The 15,086-nt window shown below is 39.8% G+C and overlaps 1 protein-coding gene across 4 annotated transcripts in view; it reads right to left on the reverse strand.

Annotated features, from left to right (window-relative positions):
- Positions 1-15,086, reverse strand: part of PAK1 (p21 (RAC1) activated kinase 1) — a 161,661-nt gene that overhangs the window by 31,216 nt on the left and 115,359 nt on the right. For all 4 annotated transcript variants that reach the window (XM_027531450.1, XM_027531449.1, XM_027531451.1 and 1 more), the window contains 3 exons: positions 13,470-13,586; positions 10,026-10,200; positions 7,649-7,712 (listed from right to left, as the gene is read on the reverse strand). In XM_027531450.1, coding sequence (XP_027387251.1) covers positions 7,649-7,712; positions 10,026-10,200; positions 13,470-13,586 — 356 coding nt within the window. The remainder of the gene's footprint in view (positions 1-7,648; positions 7,713-10,025; positions 10,201-13,469; positions 13,587-15,086) is intronic.

Genomic DNA, 15,086 nt, shown 5'->3' on the forward strand with positions numbered 1-15,086 from the left:
GACAGGGGAGCCTGGTGGGCTGCCGTCTATGGGGTTGCACAGAGTTGGACACAACTGAAGCGACTTAGCAGCAGCAGCATTCCCTTCTGGTCTGCAGAGTTTCTGCTGAAAGATCAGCTGTTAAGAATATGGGGTTTCCCTTGTATGTTACTTGATGCTTCTCCTTGCTGCTTTTAATATTCTTTCTTTATGTTTAGTCTTTGTTAGTTTGATTAGTTGGAGAAGGCAATGGCACCTCACTCCAATACTCTTGCCTGGAAAATCTCATGGACGGAGGAGCCTGGTAGGCTGCAGTCCATGGAGTCGCTAAAAGTCGGACATGGCTGAGTGACTTCACTTTCACTTTTCACTTTCATGCATTGGAGAAGGAAATGGCAACCCACTCCAGTGTTCTTGCCTGGAGAAGCCCAGGGATAGGGGAGCCTGGTGGGCTGCTATCTATGGGGTCGCACAGAGTCGGACACGACTAAAACAACTTAGCAGCAGCAGCAGTTTGATTAGTGTGTGTCTTGGTGTGTTTCTCCTTAAGTTTATCCTGTATGGGACTCTGTACTTCTTGGACTGATTGACTATGGTTGACTATGACTTCCTCTTCCATGTTGGAGAAATTTCCAACTATAATCTCTTCAAAAATTTTCTCATACCCTTTCTTTTTCTCTTCTTCATTTGGGACCCCTGTAATTTGAATGTTGGTGGATTTGATATGGTCCCAGACATCCCTGAGACTATCCTCAGTTCTTTTCATTCTTTTTACTTTATTCTGCTCTTCAGAAGTTATTTCCAGCATGTTATCTTCCAGTTTACTGATTCGTTCTGCTTCAGATATTCTGCTAGTGATTCAGTCTAGAGTATTTTTAATTTCAGTAATTGTTTTGTTTGTCTCTGTATATTTTTTCTTTAATTCTTCTAGATCTTTGGCAATTGATTCTTGCATTTTCTCCATTTTGTTTTCAAGGTTTCTGATCATCTTTACTATCATTATTCTGAATTCTTTTTCAGGTAGTTTGACTATTTCCTCTTCATTTACTTGGACTTCTGTGTTTCTAGTTTGTTCCTTCATTTGTGTAGTATTTATCTGCCTTCTCATTATTTTTTTCTTAACTTATTGTGTTTGAGGTCTCCTTTTCCCAGGCTTCAAGGCTGAATTCTTTCTTCCTTTTGGTTTCTGCCCTCCTAAGGTTGGTCCAGTGGTTTGTGTAAGCTTTATATAGGGTGAGATTTGTGCTGAGTTTTTTGTTTGTTTGTTTTTCCTCTGATCAGCAAGGCTGAGGTGGTAATTCTGTCTACTGATGACTGGGTTTGTATTTTTGTTTTGTTTGTTGTTTAGATGAGGCATCCTGCACAGGGTGCTACTGGTGGTTGGGTGATGCCAGGTCTTGTACTCAAGTGGTTTCCTTTGTGTGAGTTCTCACTATTTGATACTCCCTAGGGTTAGTTCTCTGGTAGTCTAGGGTCTTGGAGTCAGTGCTCCTACTTCAAAGGCTCAGGGCTTGATCTCTGGTCAGGAACGAAGATTCTACAAGTAGTCTGTTATGGCATTAAGTGAGATTAAGACAAATATCCAAAAATGAGAAATCAAAGATAAACCCCAGACAAATGGCAGTTACAAAATCAGGCAAATAATAGTTAAAATAAATGGAATATACACATATACATATATACCCAGGAGCAAAGTCAAAACAGTCCAACAAAAATAAAGTCCAGTAGATTGACCCAGCAAACAAAGGAAATCAAAAATTATATTTACCAGTTAAGAACAAAATTAACTAAAGTGCAAACTGGAAAACAAAACTAAAGCAAGGTGCCAAGTGGGGAATAAAGCAATGAAAACAAAAATAACAAATATGTTGAGGGGAAAGGAAAGAAAAAAAGAAATAATAGATATGCAAAGTTAAATAGAGATAGATGAAGAAGATTTATATACATTAAAGATTAACTGCAAGGGAAAAAGAACAGTAGGAAAGGCAAACAAAGGAATAAATATAAAAAAAATATAATAGATTTTTAAAAATTAAAATTATAAAAAAGAGAAAAGAAAAAAAAAAATCAGAAGGAAAAAAAAAAGGAAACTTCCACAGAACTGCAAAAGTCCAATGTAGAAGCAGAGGTTTATAACAGCAATAAAAAGTGTGACTGTCAGAATGACCATCATCAAAAAGTCTACAAACAATAAATGCTGGAGAGGGTATGGAGAAAAGGGAACACTCTTGCATTGCTGGTGGGAATGTAAACTGATACAGCCACTATGGAATATGGTATGGAGACTCCTTAAAAAGCCAGGAATAAAACCACTGTATGACCCAGCAATCCCACTCCTAGGCATATACCCTGAGGAAATCAAAACTGAAAAAGATACATGTACCCCATTGTTCACTGCAGCTCTATTTACAATAGCTAGAACATGGAAGCAACTTAGATGTCCATCAACAGATGAATGGACAAAGAAGTTGTGATATATATATACAATGGAATATTACTCAGCCATAAAAAGGGACACATTTGAATCTGTTCTGAGGTGGATGAAACTACAGCCCATTATATAGTGAAGTAAGTCAGAAAGAGAATATAAATATCGTATACTGACATATATATATGGAATCCGAAGAGATGACACTGATGAATGATTTTCAGGGTGGCAATGGAGACACAGATATAGAGAACAGACCTATGGACAAGGTGGGAGGAGAGGAGGGAGAAGGGGAGATGTATGGAGAGAGTAACATAGAAATTTACAATACCATGTGTAAAACAGATAGCCAATGGGAATTTGCTGTATGACTCAGAAAACTCAAACAGGAGTTCTGCGACAGGCTGAAGGGTGGGGTGGGGAGGGACATGGGAGTAGGTCTGGGAGGGAGGGGACATGGATATACCTATGGCTGATTCTTGGTGATGTATGACAGAAAACCACAAAATTCTGCAAAGCAATTATCCTTCAATTTAAAAAAAAGAATAAAAAATAAATAAATAAAATAAAATAAAAAATAAATAAAAATTTAAAAAGTGAATATATGTATAACTGATTCACTGTGCTGTACAGCAGAACACTGTAATTACAACATTGTAAACCACCTATATTCCAATAAAAATTTAAGGATAAAAAAAAAGTGACAATATACACATATACATATACACTCATAAGCAAAATCAAAACAGTCCAACAAAAATAAAGTACAATAAATTAACCCAGCAAACAAAGGAAACCCAAAATTACATCTACCAGAACAAAACTAACTAAAGCACAAACTGGAAAACAAAACTAAAGCAAGATGCCAATTGGGGAATAAAGCAATGAAAATAAAACTAACAAATATATTGAGAGGAAAGGAAAGAAAGGAAAGAATCGATACACAAAGTTAAATAGAGGTTGATAAAGAAGATTTATATACATTAAAGATTAACTGCAAGGGGAAAAGAACAGTAGGAAAAGCAAACAAAGGAATAAATGTAGAAAAAATAATATTTTTAAAAAATTAAAATTAAATAAAGAGAAAAGAAAAAAATGGAAAACACCACAGAACTGCAAAAGCCCAATGTAGAGACAGAGGTTTATAACAACAATAAAAAAAGTCACTGAGGGGGAAGAAAAAAAAAGAAGCTCAAAAGCTTAATTAGATTTCATAGTGCCAATAAAATTGACAACAACAGAGGGGGAAAAAAGAAAAAAAATCCAAAAGAATCTACAGAACAAGTCAAAAGATAATAATAAATGTTTTTCTTGAATCATTGCTGTCAAGAGTCCTTTCTCTCACGGGGAGTCACAGTCCACCTCACCTCTCTAGGATTCCAACACTGTACTGATCTCTGTACCTGCTGTGGATTCTCTAGGATTCCAACACTGTACTGATCTCTGTACCTGCTGTGGATTCTCTAGGATCCAACACTGTACTGATCTCTGTACCTGCTGTGGGGGCAGCTCAGATTCTAATCTGGTCCTACTCCTGTGTGTTCTTGCCTCTAATGTCCACAGCTATCAGAACCAGTGCATTTTCTTTTGCAGGAGCTCTCAATGTCCTTTTACATATTCCACAGAATATATAAAAGTCTGACTAGTTGACCATGTGGATTTAATCTGCAGCTTGAACAGCTGGTGGGAAGGTTTGGGGTCTTCTTCCTTAGCCACATTGCCCCTGGGTTTCAACTGTGGTTTTATTTCCACCTCTGCATGTGGGTCATCCACTGGGTTTGCTCCTGAGGCTGCTCTGGAGGACTTCGGTTTGCCCCTGTGAGGGCCAGGTGTGGAGGTGGTGAGCTACTTGGGTTGCAGGGGTTCTGGCAGCGCCAAGTACTCAGGGGAGTTGGAGATTAGGGCAGCAGGAAATAAAGTGCTCTCGAAGGGTATGGCAACCAGTATTGGTCAATATGCTCCAATATTCTTGCCTGTAGAACCCCCCCTCCCTAACGGAGAAGCCTGGCAGGCCACAGATTACAGAGTCACAAAGAGTCAAACACTACTGAAGTGATGCTTCGAGCATAGATACAAGACATTTTTTGCCTGTGGCAGCTCTGCCCCATTGAGAGTTGAGCATGAAGGTAACGCAGTTGCTTGGCTTGAGGGGACCCTGGCGGTGCCAAGTGTGCAGGGACATGGACTGCCTCTGCAGCAGGAGTTATGGCCCTATCAGAGTCTTTTTTCAAGCCTCTTATAGCTGGCTATCAGAAGGCCTGTTTGGCCAGTCTTTCTCTGTAGCTCCTCCCATTCAGGCACTTAGAAGGTTCCCTTGCCTGGGTCCTACCCTGTTGTTCAGCACATCAGGCACATAGAGGGGCCCCCTTGGCTGGGGTCCTATTCTGTAGACCAGCACGTCAGGCACTTAAAAGGGCACCCTGGGTGGGGTCCTACTCTGTAGCTCAGTGTGTCAGGCATTTGATGGGCCAGGCTTTCTATTGTCCAGCAGCTCATGTTGGCATGTGTAGAGAGAGAAGTTATGGTGATGGCTCCACCCCTCTGTGTGTGACTCAGCACTATCATCTTGCTTCCACGGCTGCCTGGCTTTCCTCCACCAGCATTTCCCACCACTATCTCCTCCCTCACATCCCCTCCATTTGTCTCTCTGTAGTCAACAGCAGCCCTGGGATTGCTCCACAATCCCTAAACTCCAACTCCCAGCCACTACGCCTTCCAGAGGACCTGCATCCCTGTCCAGGGTATGTATAGCTGTAGCAAGGACTGTCTGATTCTCTTTCATTTAGGCTGCCACAGATCAGCTGTTTCACTCTCAGCCTCAAATGTTTCTCTTCTGGCTCAGACAATTGCCCTGATGTGGGGATTGGACTCTTGCTTCAGTTCCCCACTGGCTGAGGATCCAGTCCTACTAACACTCCTGTTTCTCCCCCTAGTTGCTTCATCCTCCAGAGTTTTGCAAGGTTCTATATATTCCTTCCACTGGTCAGACACTTCTGTCCACTCTCAGCTGGAATTCTGCATGCACTTCTGTGTCTGAAGGTGTATTCCTGACATATCCATGGAGAGAGATGTACTCTACGTTCACCTACTCTGCCATCTTGTTTCTTCTAAGATTTTTTTAGGTGGGCTATCTTTAAAGTCTTTATTGAATTTGTTACAATATTGTTTCTGTTTTGTTTTGTTTTTTTGGCCCTGAGGAATGTGAGATCTTAGCTCCCCAACTGCAACCAGGGGTGCAGTATCGAACCTGCACCCCTCCTTGGAAGGCAAAGTGTTAACAATTGGAGCACCAGGGAAATGGAATGTGGAAACATCAGCATAGGTGCTTAATAAGTCTTGCAATCCTCTCTTAGCACTAACATACCTGTCAAATAAGCAAGGACAAATCTTTTGCAGATAGTGCCTGTTTTGGGGCCATATACATCTGCATATGCATATATATAAAATATATAATCAACAGGTTGGGACGTAAAAGACCCTGAATCCACAATCCCTCTCCCTTAAATGAAGAAACTGATGTTCAGAGATAGGACCTGACTTATCCACACTTGTCTGTGTACCTTTCTTCTACATTCTTAGTATCTCAATGTAATTAGCTAAAGAAAATACCATCCCAGATTACTCAGAGGCAAGGAAAATAATGTCTTCTCAATGTGTTAACTACCTTATACTAGGTCAGACTCACAAACGCATGTCTAATAGTAGAAGCACTGGACCAGGGAAAAAGGAGATCCACTCAAGTCCAGGGCTACTTTGAGGATTAAATTGAACAATAGATGCAAATAACAGTTGTAAGCTATAGAACACTGAACAAATACAACATCAGTATACTATGCATTACTTTATCTTATTTCAGAAGTTTATAGATATATAAGAAAGAAACCTGAGGAATTCCCTCGCATTCCAGTGGTTAAGAATCCACCCTCCAATGCAGGGGATTCGGGTTAGATCCCTGGCTGGGGAATTGAGATCCCACATGTCTCAGGGTAACTAAGCCCATATGCCTCAACTAGAGAGCCCATGTACTGAAAACTACGAAGCCCATGCACCACAACTACAGAGCCCACACACTCTGGAGACTGCACAACACAACTAGAGAGAAGCCACCATTCCGCACCTAAAAATCCCACATGCTGCAAGGAAGATCCCATGAGCCACAACTATGGTGCCACAATTTTTGATGCTCTGACGCATCAAAAATTTAAAAAGAAAGAAAAAACAGAAAACTTCAATGACTTCATTAACAACAATGCTTTCATTCATGTAACACTGAGAGCTTTCTACAAGCCAGATACTTTTTTCAGTTTCTTTTTAATTTTAGCTAATTGGGTATCTCTATAGAAATTTCATTCTTTTTCTCTTTTATATAAAGTCATAACTTACCTAAATTAATCTGCACAAATCTTAAGTGTACAACTTGATGATTTTTCAATATGTACACACCTACATGTTCACCATCAACCCCTCAAAGTTCCCTCATGCTACTTCCTAATCCTCCCAGACACAACCATTATTCTGATTTACATTAGCATGTATTAGTTCTGCCTGTTCTTTAACTTCATATAAAAAAATCACACAGTATTTGCTCTTTTATATCTGGCTTCTCTTGCTCAAAAACACTTTTAAGACTTATCACAGTATATTATAATTTTTTGTTTGTCTGCCTATCTCCTTCTGTAGATATGAGGGTCTCTCTGAAAGCAGATATGGTCCGATTCATAGCTGTACTCATGGCACAGTATCTAACAGAGATTCAGCTAAGATTTGCTGAATCGTACACTGAGGTCAGAATATAAGATCCAGAAAAGAAACCAGAGAGTAAGAGATATGATTTCTGTCATCCACTAGAAAAACAGGTCCCATATACTAGCAGAAGAGTCTGTGAGTTCTGTCTTTCATTTCATATTAGTGCTAGTAAGTCTCAGCACCAGGTAAACAAGGTTAATATGGAAAAGCAGAGCTATAATTTGGGAAGGTTTTTGTGCTAAGAAAATAAATGGTTTTTGCACTCTCAGTGCAGGGATATTTTTAGCAACAATGTCAGCTAATGGCACATCTCACATATTAAAACATAATTCTGGAAGCCTGAGATCAGCCTAATAAAACACCCTCCGATGGGTGAGGGGTGAGGTGGAGAATGAAGAAAAAGGTTTATAAGAGGCAAAACAAAAGCAAAATCATATATATCAGCACATATGATTTTAAGTCATTTTTCTAGGGAAACAAAAGGCGCCTACTAACCCTTGTCCAATCTTCTCAAACCGTGTGTATTTCTTCTTAGGATCACCCACACTCACTATGCTGCCTTTGAAAGAAACAGAGAACATAAATCAGTTTTTCCCAGATCAACAATACAAAATAAGCCCCATGTTCCCCCAACTCTGAGCCAGCAAAGATTAAAGAACTATCTGCAATACCCTAAAACCACACTAAGGTGCTTAGCTTTCCCTCCTAAGTTTCAACCAAAAGTTTCACCTCCTTACCACTTTTATTAATAGTACCCTAATCCATTTCTAATCTCCTAAAAGTTATTCATTCATTTTTAAATTCATCAATTCAATGAACATTTTCTAATTTTAATATGCTCACTTATTATGCACTAAGCCCTAGGTTGAGTGCAACAAATGAAGACCCAGTTAATGGACCCAACAGATGAGACCCAGTTAAGACAGTCTCTGCTCTCAAGAAGCTGTAATCTCATACAGGAAACAGACACCATGTATAAAGTTCCATGAACATATAGTAATTGCTGTGATACAAAAAGAAGCAAAAATATAGACCAGGAAGGCCTCAGAAGGGAAATGAACCTGAACTAATTTTTACAGGGTTAGGAGGAATTTTCCAGGGAGAGAAAGTCAAGAATGGGTTACAAAAAAAGTATTTTAAGTGCAAAAACACAGAGGTATGAGAAAGTTCACAGCTTCAAAAAAAAAAAAAGTCTTCTGAAGATGGTAAAACTGAGCCCCACCAAAGGGAAGATACTTCCCCTCAAGGTCACACAGCAAAGTGGTATCAGAGTTAAGATTAGGAGTTCAGGTTTGGTCTTCCACTCCAAAGCACTTTCCAATAATATCAATTACTAGGATTTGATACTTTTCAAACACATTATCTCATTTGATTTACAAATGAGACAGGGACTAACATTCCTATTTAAAAGATGAGAAAAAGGAGGACCAGGGAACAGTAGAAAATTGCCCAAGACCCAAGTTAATGACTGTGCTAGGGCTTCAACCCAAGGGTCCTTAACTCTCAGGCCAATCTGTTTTTGCATAATCCTATGTTCTAAGTATTACTGTTTCTAAAAAAAAATCTGATTCAGAGAAAAAGAATACATACAGGAGTAAATAGATGCCAAGGTAAGTGGCTTTTCTTATTTCATCACTTCATAGAAGGACTCTGGGTAAGGGCGAGGCTTCCCTCATGGCTCAGACAGTAAAGAAATCTACCTGCAATGCAGAAGACTCAGGTCCCATCCTGGGGGCAGGAAGATCCCATGGAGAAGGGAATGGCTACTCACTCCATACTCTTCCCTGGAGAATTTCATGGACAGAAGAGCCTGCTGGGCTACAGTCCATGGGATTGCAAAAAGTTGGACATGACTGAGCAACTAACACTGGGCAAGGGCAACTTTGGAAAGAGTGAAATTTTTTTTAAAAAGTCAAATAAGAATTATCAGGATGAAATCAAAAGCCACTAAGCTAAGGAACCAGAAACCTCAGCTTTAGAAAGCAATGCCAGTGGGCAGACTTCACCAGATCAGTCACATCAAATCCTCTTTAGAAGTACATAAGTTCAAAGAATAAATCAAAAGCCTTCTCAGATGGCTTTTTCAAGCCTACAGGCCAACCCATTCCTTTCTTCTCATATGAATTCTCCTGCAGATTACTGAAAAAGAGAAACAAGCTGCCCTAATAATTCTCATCACTAAAAAGCAAAATGGGAGTTCCCACCTGACTGCAAGAAATAGCATGCTCTGATTACAGGAGCACAAGCTGCATGCTAATCCCAGATCTGTCACTTTTTGGCTGCATGAATTTTTGCAGAGCATTTAGCATTCCTAGCCTCAAATAACTTAACTGCAAAAAATAAGGATTATAATGTCTGTCTTCACAGGGCTAAAATGAGGAATAAATGTTCATTTGGTACATATTACAGGCTCACAAAATGTTAGTTTCCCTTCCTTCTTTTTCTACAACCAAATGGCAGATCTGTCTTCTGCCAACAGAAACATCAATAACCAACATAGCACTCTTCCTCACCAGGTTTACACAAGACCTCAGTCTTTCTCAACACAACCTTTCAGATTATATTGTAAGTAAAAGCTATTTGTCATCTCCATAAGCCATGCCTGTGGTAAGTGATTCCCAGCCTTTGAAGTGGGCTATTCACATACTCTCTCATCATATTCCCATCCTAACATAGCATCTAATCAGGGCTGGTGAGACAGAGGAGGTGGGTGTAGGGACGGGTGAGAAGAGGCACAGTCTGGCAAGATATAAAGCACAGCCGCCACTGACATACACCTAGCACAGAACCTAGATCTTTATAGCAATAGAATTCTCTTGTGCTCAACCAGTCACATACCAGAGGGAAATTTAAAAACCTACAAAGTGCTTACGTAATTTCTCCAAGATCTCCTCATCAGACATCTTAGGCTTCTTCTTCTGCTTCTCAGTATTCCGAGTCAGAGCATCAGGTGGAGTGGTATTATTCTCAGTAGGTGAAATGGGAGATGTAGCCACATCCCGAGTTGGAGTAATAGGAAGTGGTTCAATCACAGACCGTGTGTATACCTGCATTGTTGGTGCAAACATTTGGTGAGGCCAGCCTCTCTTAGATTTATGTGTTAGAACATCCAAAGAAGAACAAATCTCAGTAAACTCATCTCTTCTATACCTTTGAGGTGCCATTGCCTTCTCCATTGAGTTGCTAATGAAGAATCCTATGATACTCTTCCTCTACGCCCAGGCTGTGAGAATGGAATGATCTTCCTTTCTCTCACTTTTTACAAGGGTTAGTGAGAGTCTGAGCACTTAAAATAATCAATATAAGCTACACAACTCTCACTATAAAGGGTTTAAAGGACATCCTATCATTAGATGGGAATCCCCTTCTATAAAATTCTGTTCTTTCCCAAGCTGAAATGAATATCCTGTATTCCTACAGTACTTTTCACTGCTAATACAACACTGAACATTACCTTCATTTGAGTTACTCCCTTTTTAAATCCTGAACGCTCACAGAGAAAAAACTGCAATTGTTCTTCTTTAAGAGGCCATGGGATAGAGTTATTTAGATTACAGACTCTGGAACCTGCCAGACTTAAATTCCAAATCTTATTCTTACCAATTGTATGACTTTGGGCAGACTACTTAACTTTTCTATGCTTTAGTTTCCTTGTCTGTAAAATAGTGATGTTAGTGATACTTATCTTATAGAGTTGCTGCTGCTGCTGCTACTGCTAAGTCGCTTCAGTCGTATCCAACTCTGTGCAACCACATAGACGGCAGCCCACCAGGCTCCCCTGTCCGTGGGATTCTCCAGGCAAGAACACTGGAGTGGGTTGCCATTTCCTTCTCCAATGCATGAAAGTGAAAAGTGAAAGTGAAGTTGCTCAGTTGTGTCCGACTCTTTGCGACCCCATGGACTGCAGCCCACCAGGCTCATCTGTCCATGGGATTTTCCAGGCAAGAGTACTGGAGTAGGGTGCCGTTGCCTTCTCCACAGAGTTGCTAATAAACCATAAATAAACTAATTAATGTGTGAAATAAGTAGCATCACACTCAGGAGACATTAAGCTTTCAAATTTCAGCTAATATTATTATACTGCCTATTCAATAATAATAATACTTAATAAGCATTTACTGAGAATCTGTTCTTTGCCTTGCTGTACAAAATGCCCCATCCACTATTTCTGTGAAGGAAGTCTTGGAGAAAGTCCTAACTAGGCAGAAAGGACAAATAGAAAAAAAGAACAATCTATATACTACTGAGGTTCAGAAGAAGTGATCACATGTTCTACCGCCCATCCACAGGAGATGCTTCAAGGCATTTATCACTTTTTTCATAAAAACGTCACAACAATACTTGGGTTAGTCTAAAGACTTCCCTATAGCTCAAACGGTAAAGAATCTGCCTGCCATGCAGGAGAGCAGGGTTCGATTCCTGGGTTGGGAAGTTCCTCTGGAGAAGAGAATGGCAATCCACTCCAGTATTCTTGCTTGGAGAATTCCATGGACAGAGAAGCCTGGTGGGCTACAATCCATGGGGTCGCAAAGAGTCAGACACGACTGAGTGACAAACACACACACACACAAAAGCTCTATGAAGACAGAGAATCTGAGTTGTTCATCACTGAACTTCTATATCTAACCAGTCGTCTAACAAAAAGTAAGCATTCAGGTAAAAGTTTCATGAATCACCAAACAAATAAATGGGGTTCTTCAGCCAGATCTTGAAGGATGGACATGGTTATAATAGGCAGAAATGGAAGAGAACTTTCCACTAACTTATTGCTAGTGGAAATAGCAATAAGTTGAAACATTGAGATCAGACACTATTGTTTCTTTACTGACTACTCCAGCATAGTGATTTCTTAATTTTCTACTCTTGCACATGTAGACAAACTATATCCCTGGCACCTAAACATGAATTTCATGCCTTGTCCTCCTCCTTTGGTTCTGACATGGCTCCTTGAGGGGAAGAACCCTGCCTTTTCCTTCTCTAACATTCTCTTTTTCTGGCTCCCAGCACAGGTCTGCTCATATAAAAAAGGCCACTATGCTATGCTGGAATATAACCTGGACCTGGGGTAAATTACCTGCTTTCAGTTCTGGCTATTTTGCTTAGACTCTTTGGATAGATCAATTTACCTCTCCAAATCTCAACTTCTTCTTCTTTTATAAATTAGGAATTAACAGTATCTTTTTAGAGAGGAATGCTATGAAGATCAAATTTATCAGTCATTCAATACTGCCTTTCTAAAACCCTTTAAGAACTATGTTAATCACTGCAAACACACACATATATATCCTCTACATATATATACACAGACACACATATATATTTCCTCTACTTGTAAGGAATTCATGGTTTAATGGGAAAATTTTTTTAAATGAACATGCTTGCAAATCGAAAAAACCTTTCCAATGTGACATCTCTGGACAACTCTCTGATTCTGAAGCTCATTATCCTTAAAGTGACTTTGTAACCTATAGAAGCAGTGATTCCACAGATTCTGCTTATAAATTATAATTCTAAAAGGTCATCTAATCCCCTTGAATTGCCTCCACAGCATCTCCCATACTCAGTCAACCAACATCTGCTTGAATACTTCCACGAATTCTCTAGTTCAGAGACAATCTTCTTTGAATTACCACAGAGTTTAAGCCCTAAATCATTCTCTTGTCATAATAAAAAGTCCAAACAAAGAAACACTAGTAGTATCATCTAATGATAGATCAGTGCTCAGTGATGCTAAATCATGTAAAACGCAGATTATGCAAAGTGAGGGCAAAGGGACCATGGCTATTATGAAATGCAAGAACCTCAAAGGAAGTTAAATAAAAATCACTGCCAATATCCAGCATCAAAATGCACTCCTGATGTCCAGGATATTAATGGCACTAATGTTTTTACAAATTCTCTTGAGTCTTTCAGTATCATCAATAATGTCTTAAGAGCCTGAACACTGGACATTTAACAGAGAAGAAACGATCTATAGCAGGCTAATTTGTTGCTTCCTAGGAGACTGGAACAATTTATGTTACTTCTACACTAAGTAACATTAATTCTGTATATCTTCCTGTCTGTAAAGAAAGTAGGGCTAAGTTGGTACGAAGACCAACTATTTAGGACACTTTGGGACTATCTGCAAATCAACGATAAATAATTACACCACTTTCTGTCTTTAATCATACAGAAAGTACCTTTCAATCAAGGTAATTTGGTTATTTCACCACCTCCAAAATCTCAGGATCCCTACCAGAGTATTAAACTTCTAGACCTTGGCACCCATCCCTTACTCCCCACCTCCAAACTCTAATAAATCACAAAGACTCACAGATTTTGTGTGCTCTGGGCGTGGAGCAATCACTGGGGGTGGGGTGCCATCATCATCATCATCTTCATCTTCTGAAACTGGTGGCACTGCAGGGGTCTCAGACACCGCCTTCACATTCTGCACAGTGACAAAAGCCAGATTCATTAGGTTAAGCCAACATGGAACTTAAACTACCAGGGTCACCAATCTCCCAGAAGAAACCTTCTCCTGACACTCTTTCTGAAACACACATCAGCCTCCAAGCTCTCCACTTTGTAGCTGGCCTCAGGAACTCAGCCATCTCCCCTCTCTTCTTTTAGCTACCACTCCCCCTTCAGTCCCTGGAGGGCTTCCTTCTCCCACCCAAAGCCTAATTGTGGATGGGGAAACCAACTGACAGCTTTTCTACCTGCCTACGCCAAACCAAACCCTGAAGACAAGCTCATATTTCCTTCTTCTCTATGAATTTTACTCTCTGTGCGGAAGAGAGGATAAAGTACAACATGTAGGAAAGGGATCAAAAGTTCAGAATTTTACAAAGCTTATCATTATAATTCTGTAGTCCTTTCTGATATGGTAAATAGAAGTTATGAAAGGTCTTTGCCTCTCCTTTTCCTTCTTTACCAAAATATACTGCACCCCTTATGTTATCAGGTACCCTCACCTCAACCTGCAGATACAGAACATCAGGAGACCCTTGTCACAAGAAGCAATGAGATTTTCCCCAGATCAGATGCTACCTATTTCCTTAAGCTTCTGCCCTGTCTTGGAATGACCCTTACCAGCACCACTAATTGAATCTGCTATAACCTCAGAAACTTGATTTTCCCACACAAACTATAATAAAGCTGCGCCAAGACTGGCAAGTTTCAGGGCAAGTCCAGGCAAAAAGATCATACCATTACTGTTTACAACACATGTTCAAGAGATAAAATAGCTCCAAAATATGAGATTTTTGACAGAGATTAAATGGTTATAGTATAGGATCAGAGAAGCAATACAGATCTTTTAGTAGATATTGACATAATTCAACAGTTTCAGATTATTTTCAGACCATCTACTTTGTGCTCAGTAAGACACTGTGATGAATGTTTTTGATATAAATGTACAAAGATGAAAAAGATGGTCCAAGTCCTAAAAGTAGCTCACCATCTGATGCAGGACACAGACAGACGGACAATTCCCCTTCTGCTGCCATTTGAGGCCGCTGGAGAGAGGAATATCAGAACAACATGGGCTAAGTAAAGGAACTTATTTAGTTGAATATTATACTGGAGTTATGTGTGGGAGAGTGGCCTTTACCACATTTGACATACTAAGTAGGGAAAGTTGGCATCCTCATAGATTCTAACAGGACCTCCAGTGCAGGACATAACTTAAAAACTGCCAGCGACAGGCATTTGTAAGCAACTAGTTTTAGTGACTACAGGCAATGAATCCATCCTCTCGGCTTCAAGTTTCATCACTTGAGGAATGTGGAGGTGAGAACTGGTATAATTTGAGGGGTGCCCTTAAGTCACTTTCAGTTCTAAAATCCAATAGAGGTTCTTTCCCTGTGAAAGCACATATTTTGATACTTTTCCACTCTAATTTGTTTTCCCCTTATATTCCACTCAACAAAATTTAACTAGGAACCCA

The sequence above is a fragment of the Bos indicus x Bos taurus genome, chromosome 29 (genome assembly GCF_003369695.1).
Source record: "Bos indicus x Bos taurus breed Angus x Brahman F1 hybrid chromosome 29, Bos_hybrid_MaternalHap_v2.0, whole genome shotgun sequence".
NCBI lineage: Eukaryota > Metazoa > Chordata > Mammalia > Artiodactyla > Bovidae > Bos > Bos indicus x Bos taurus.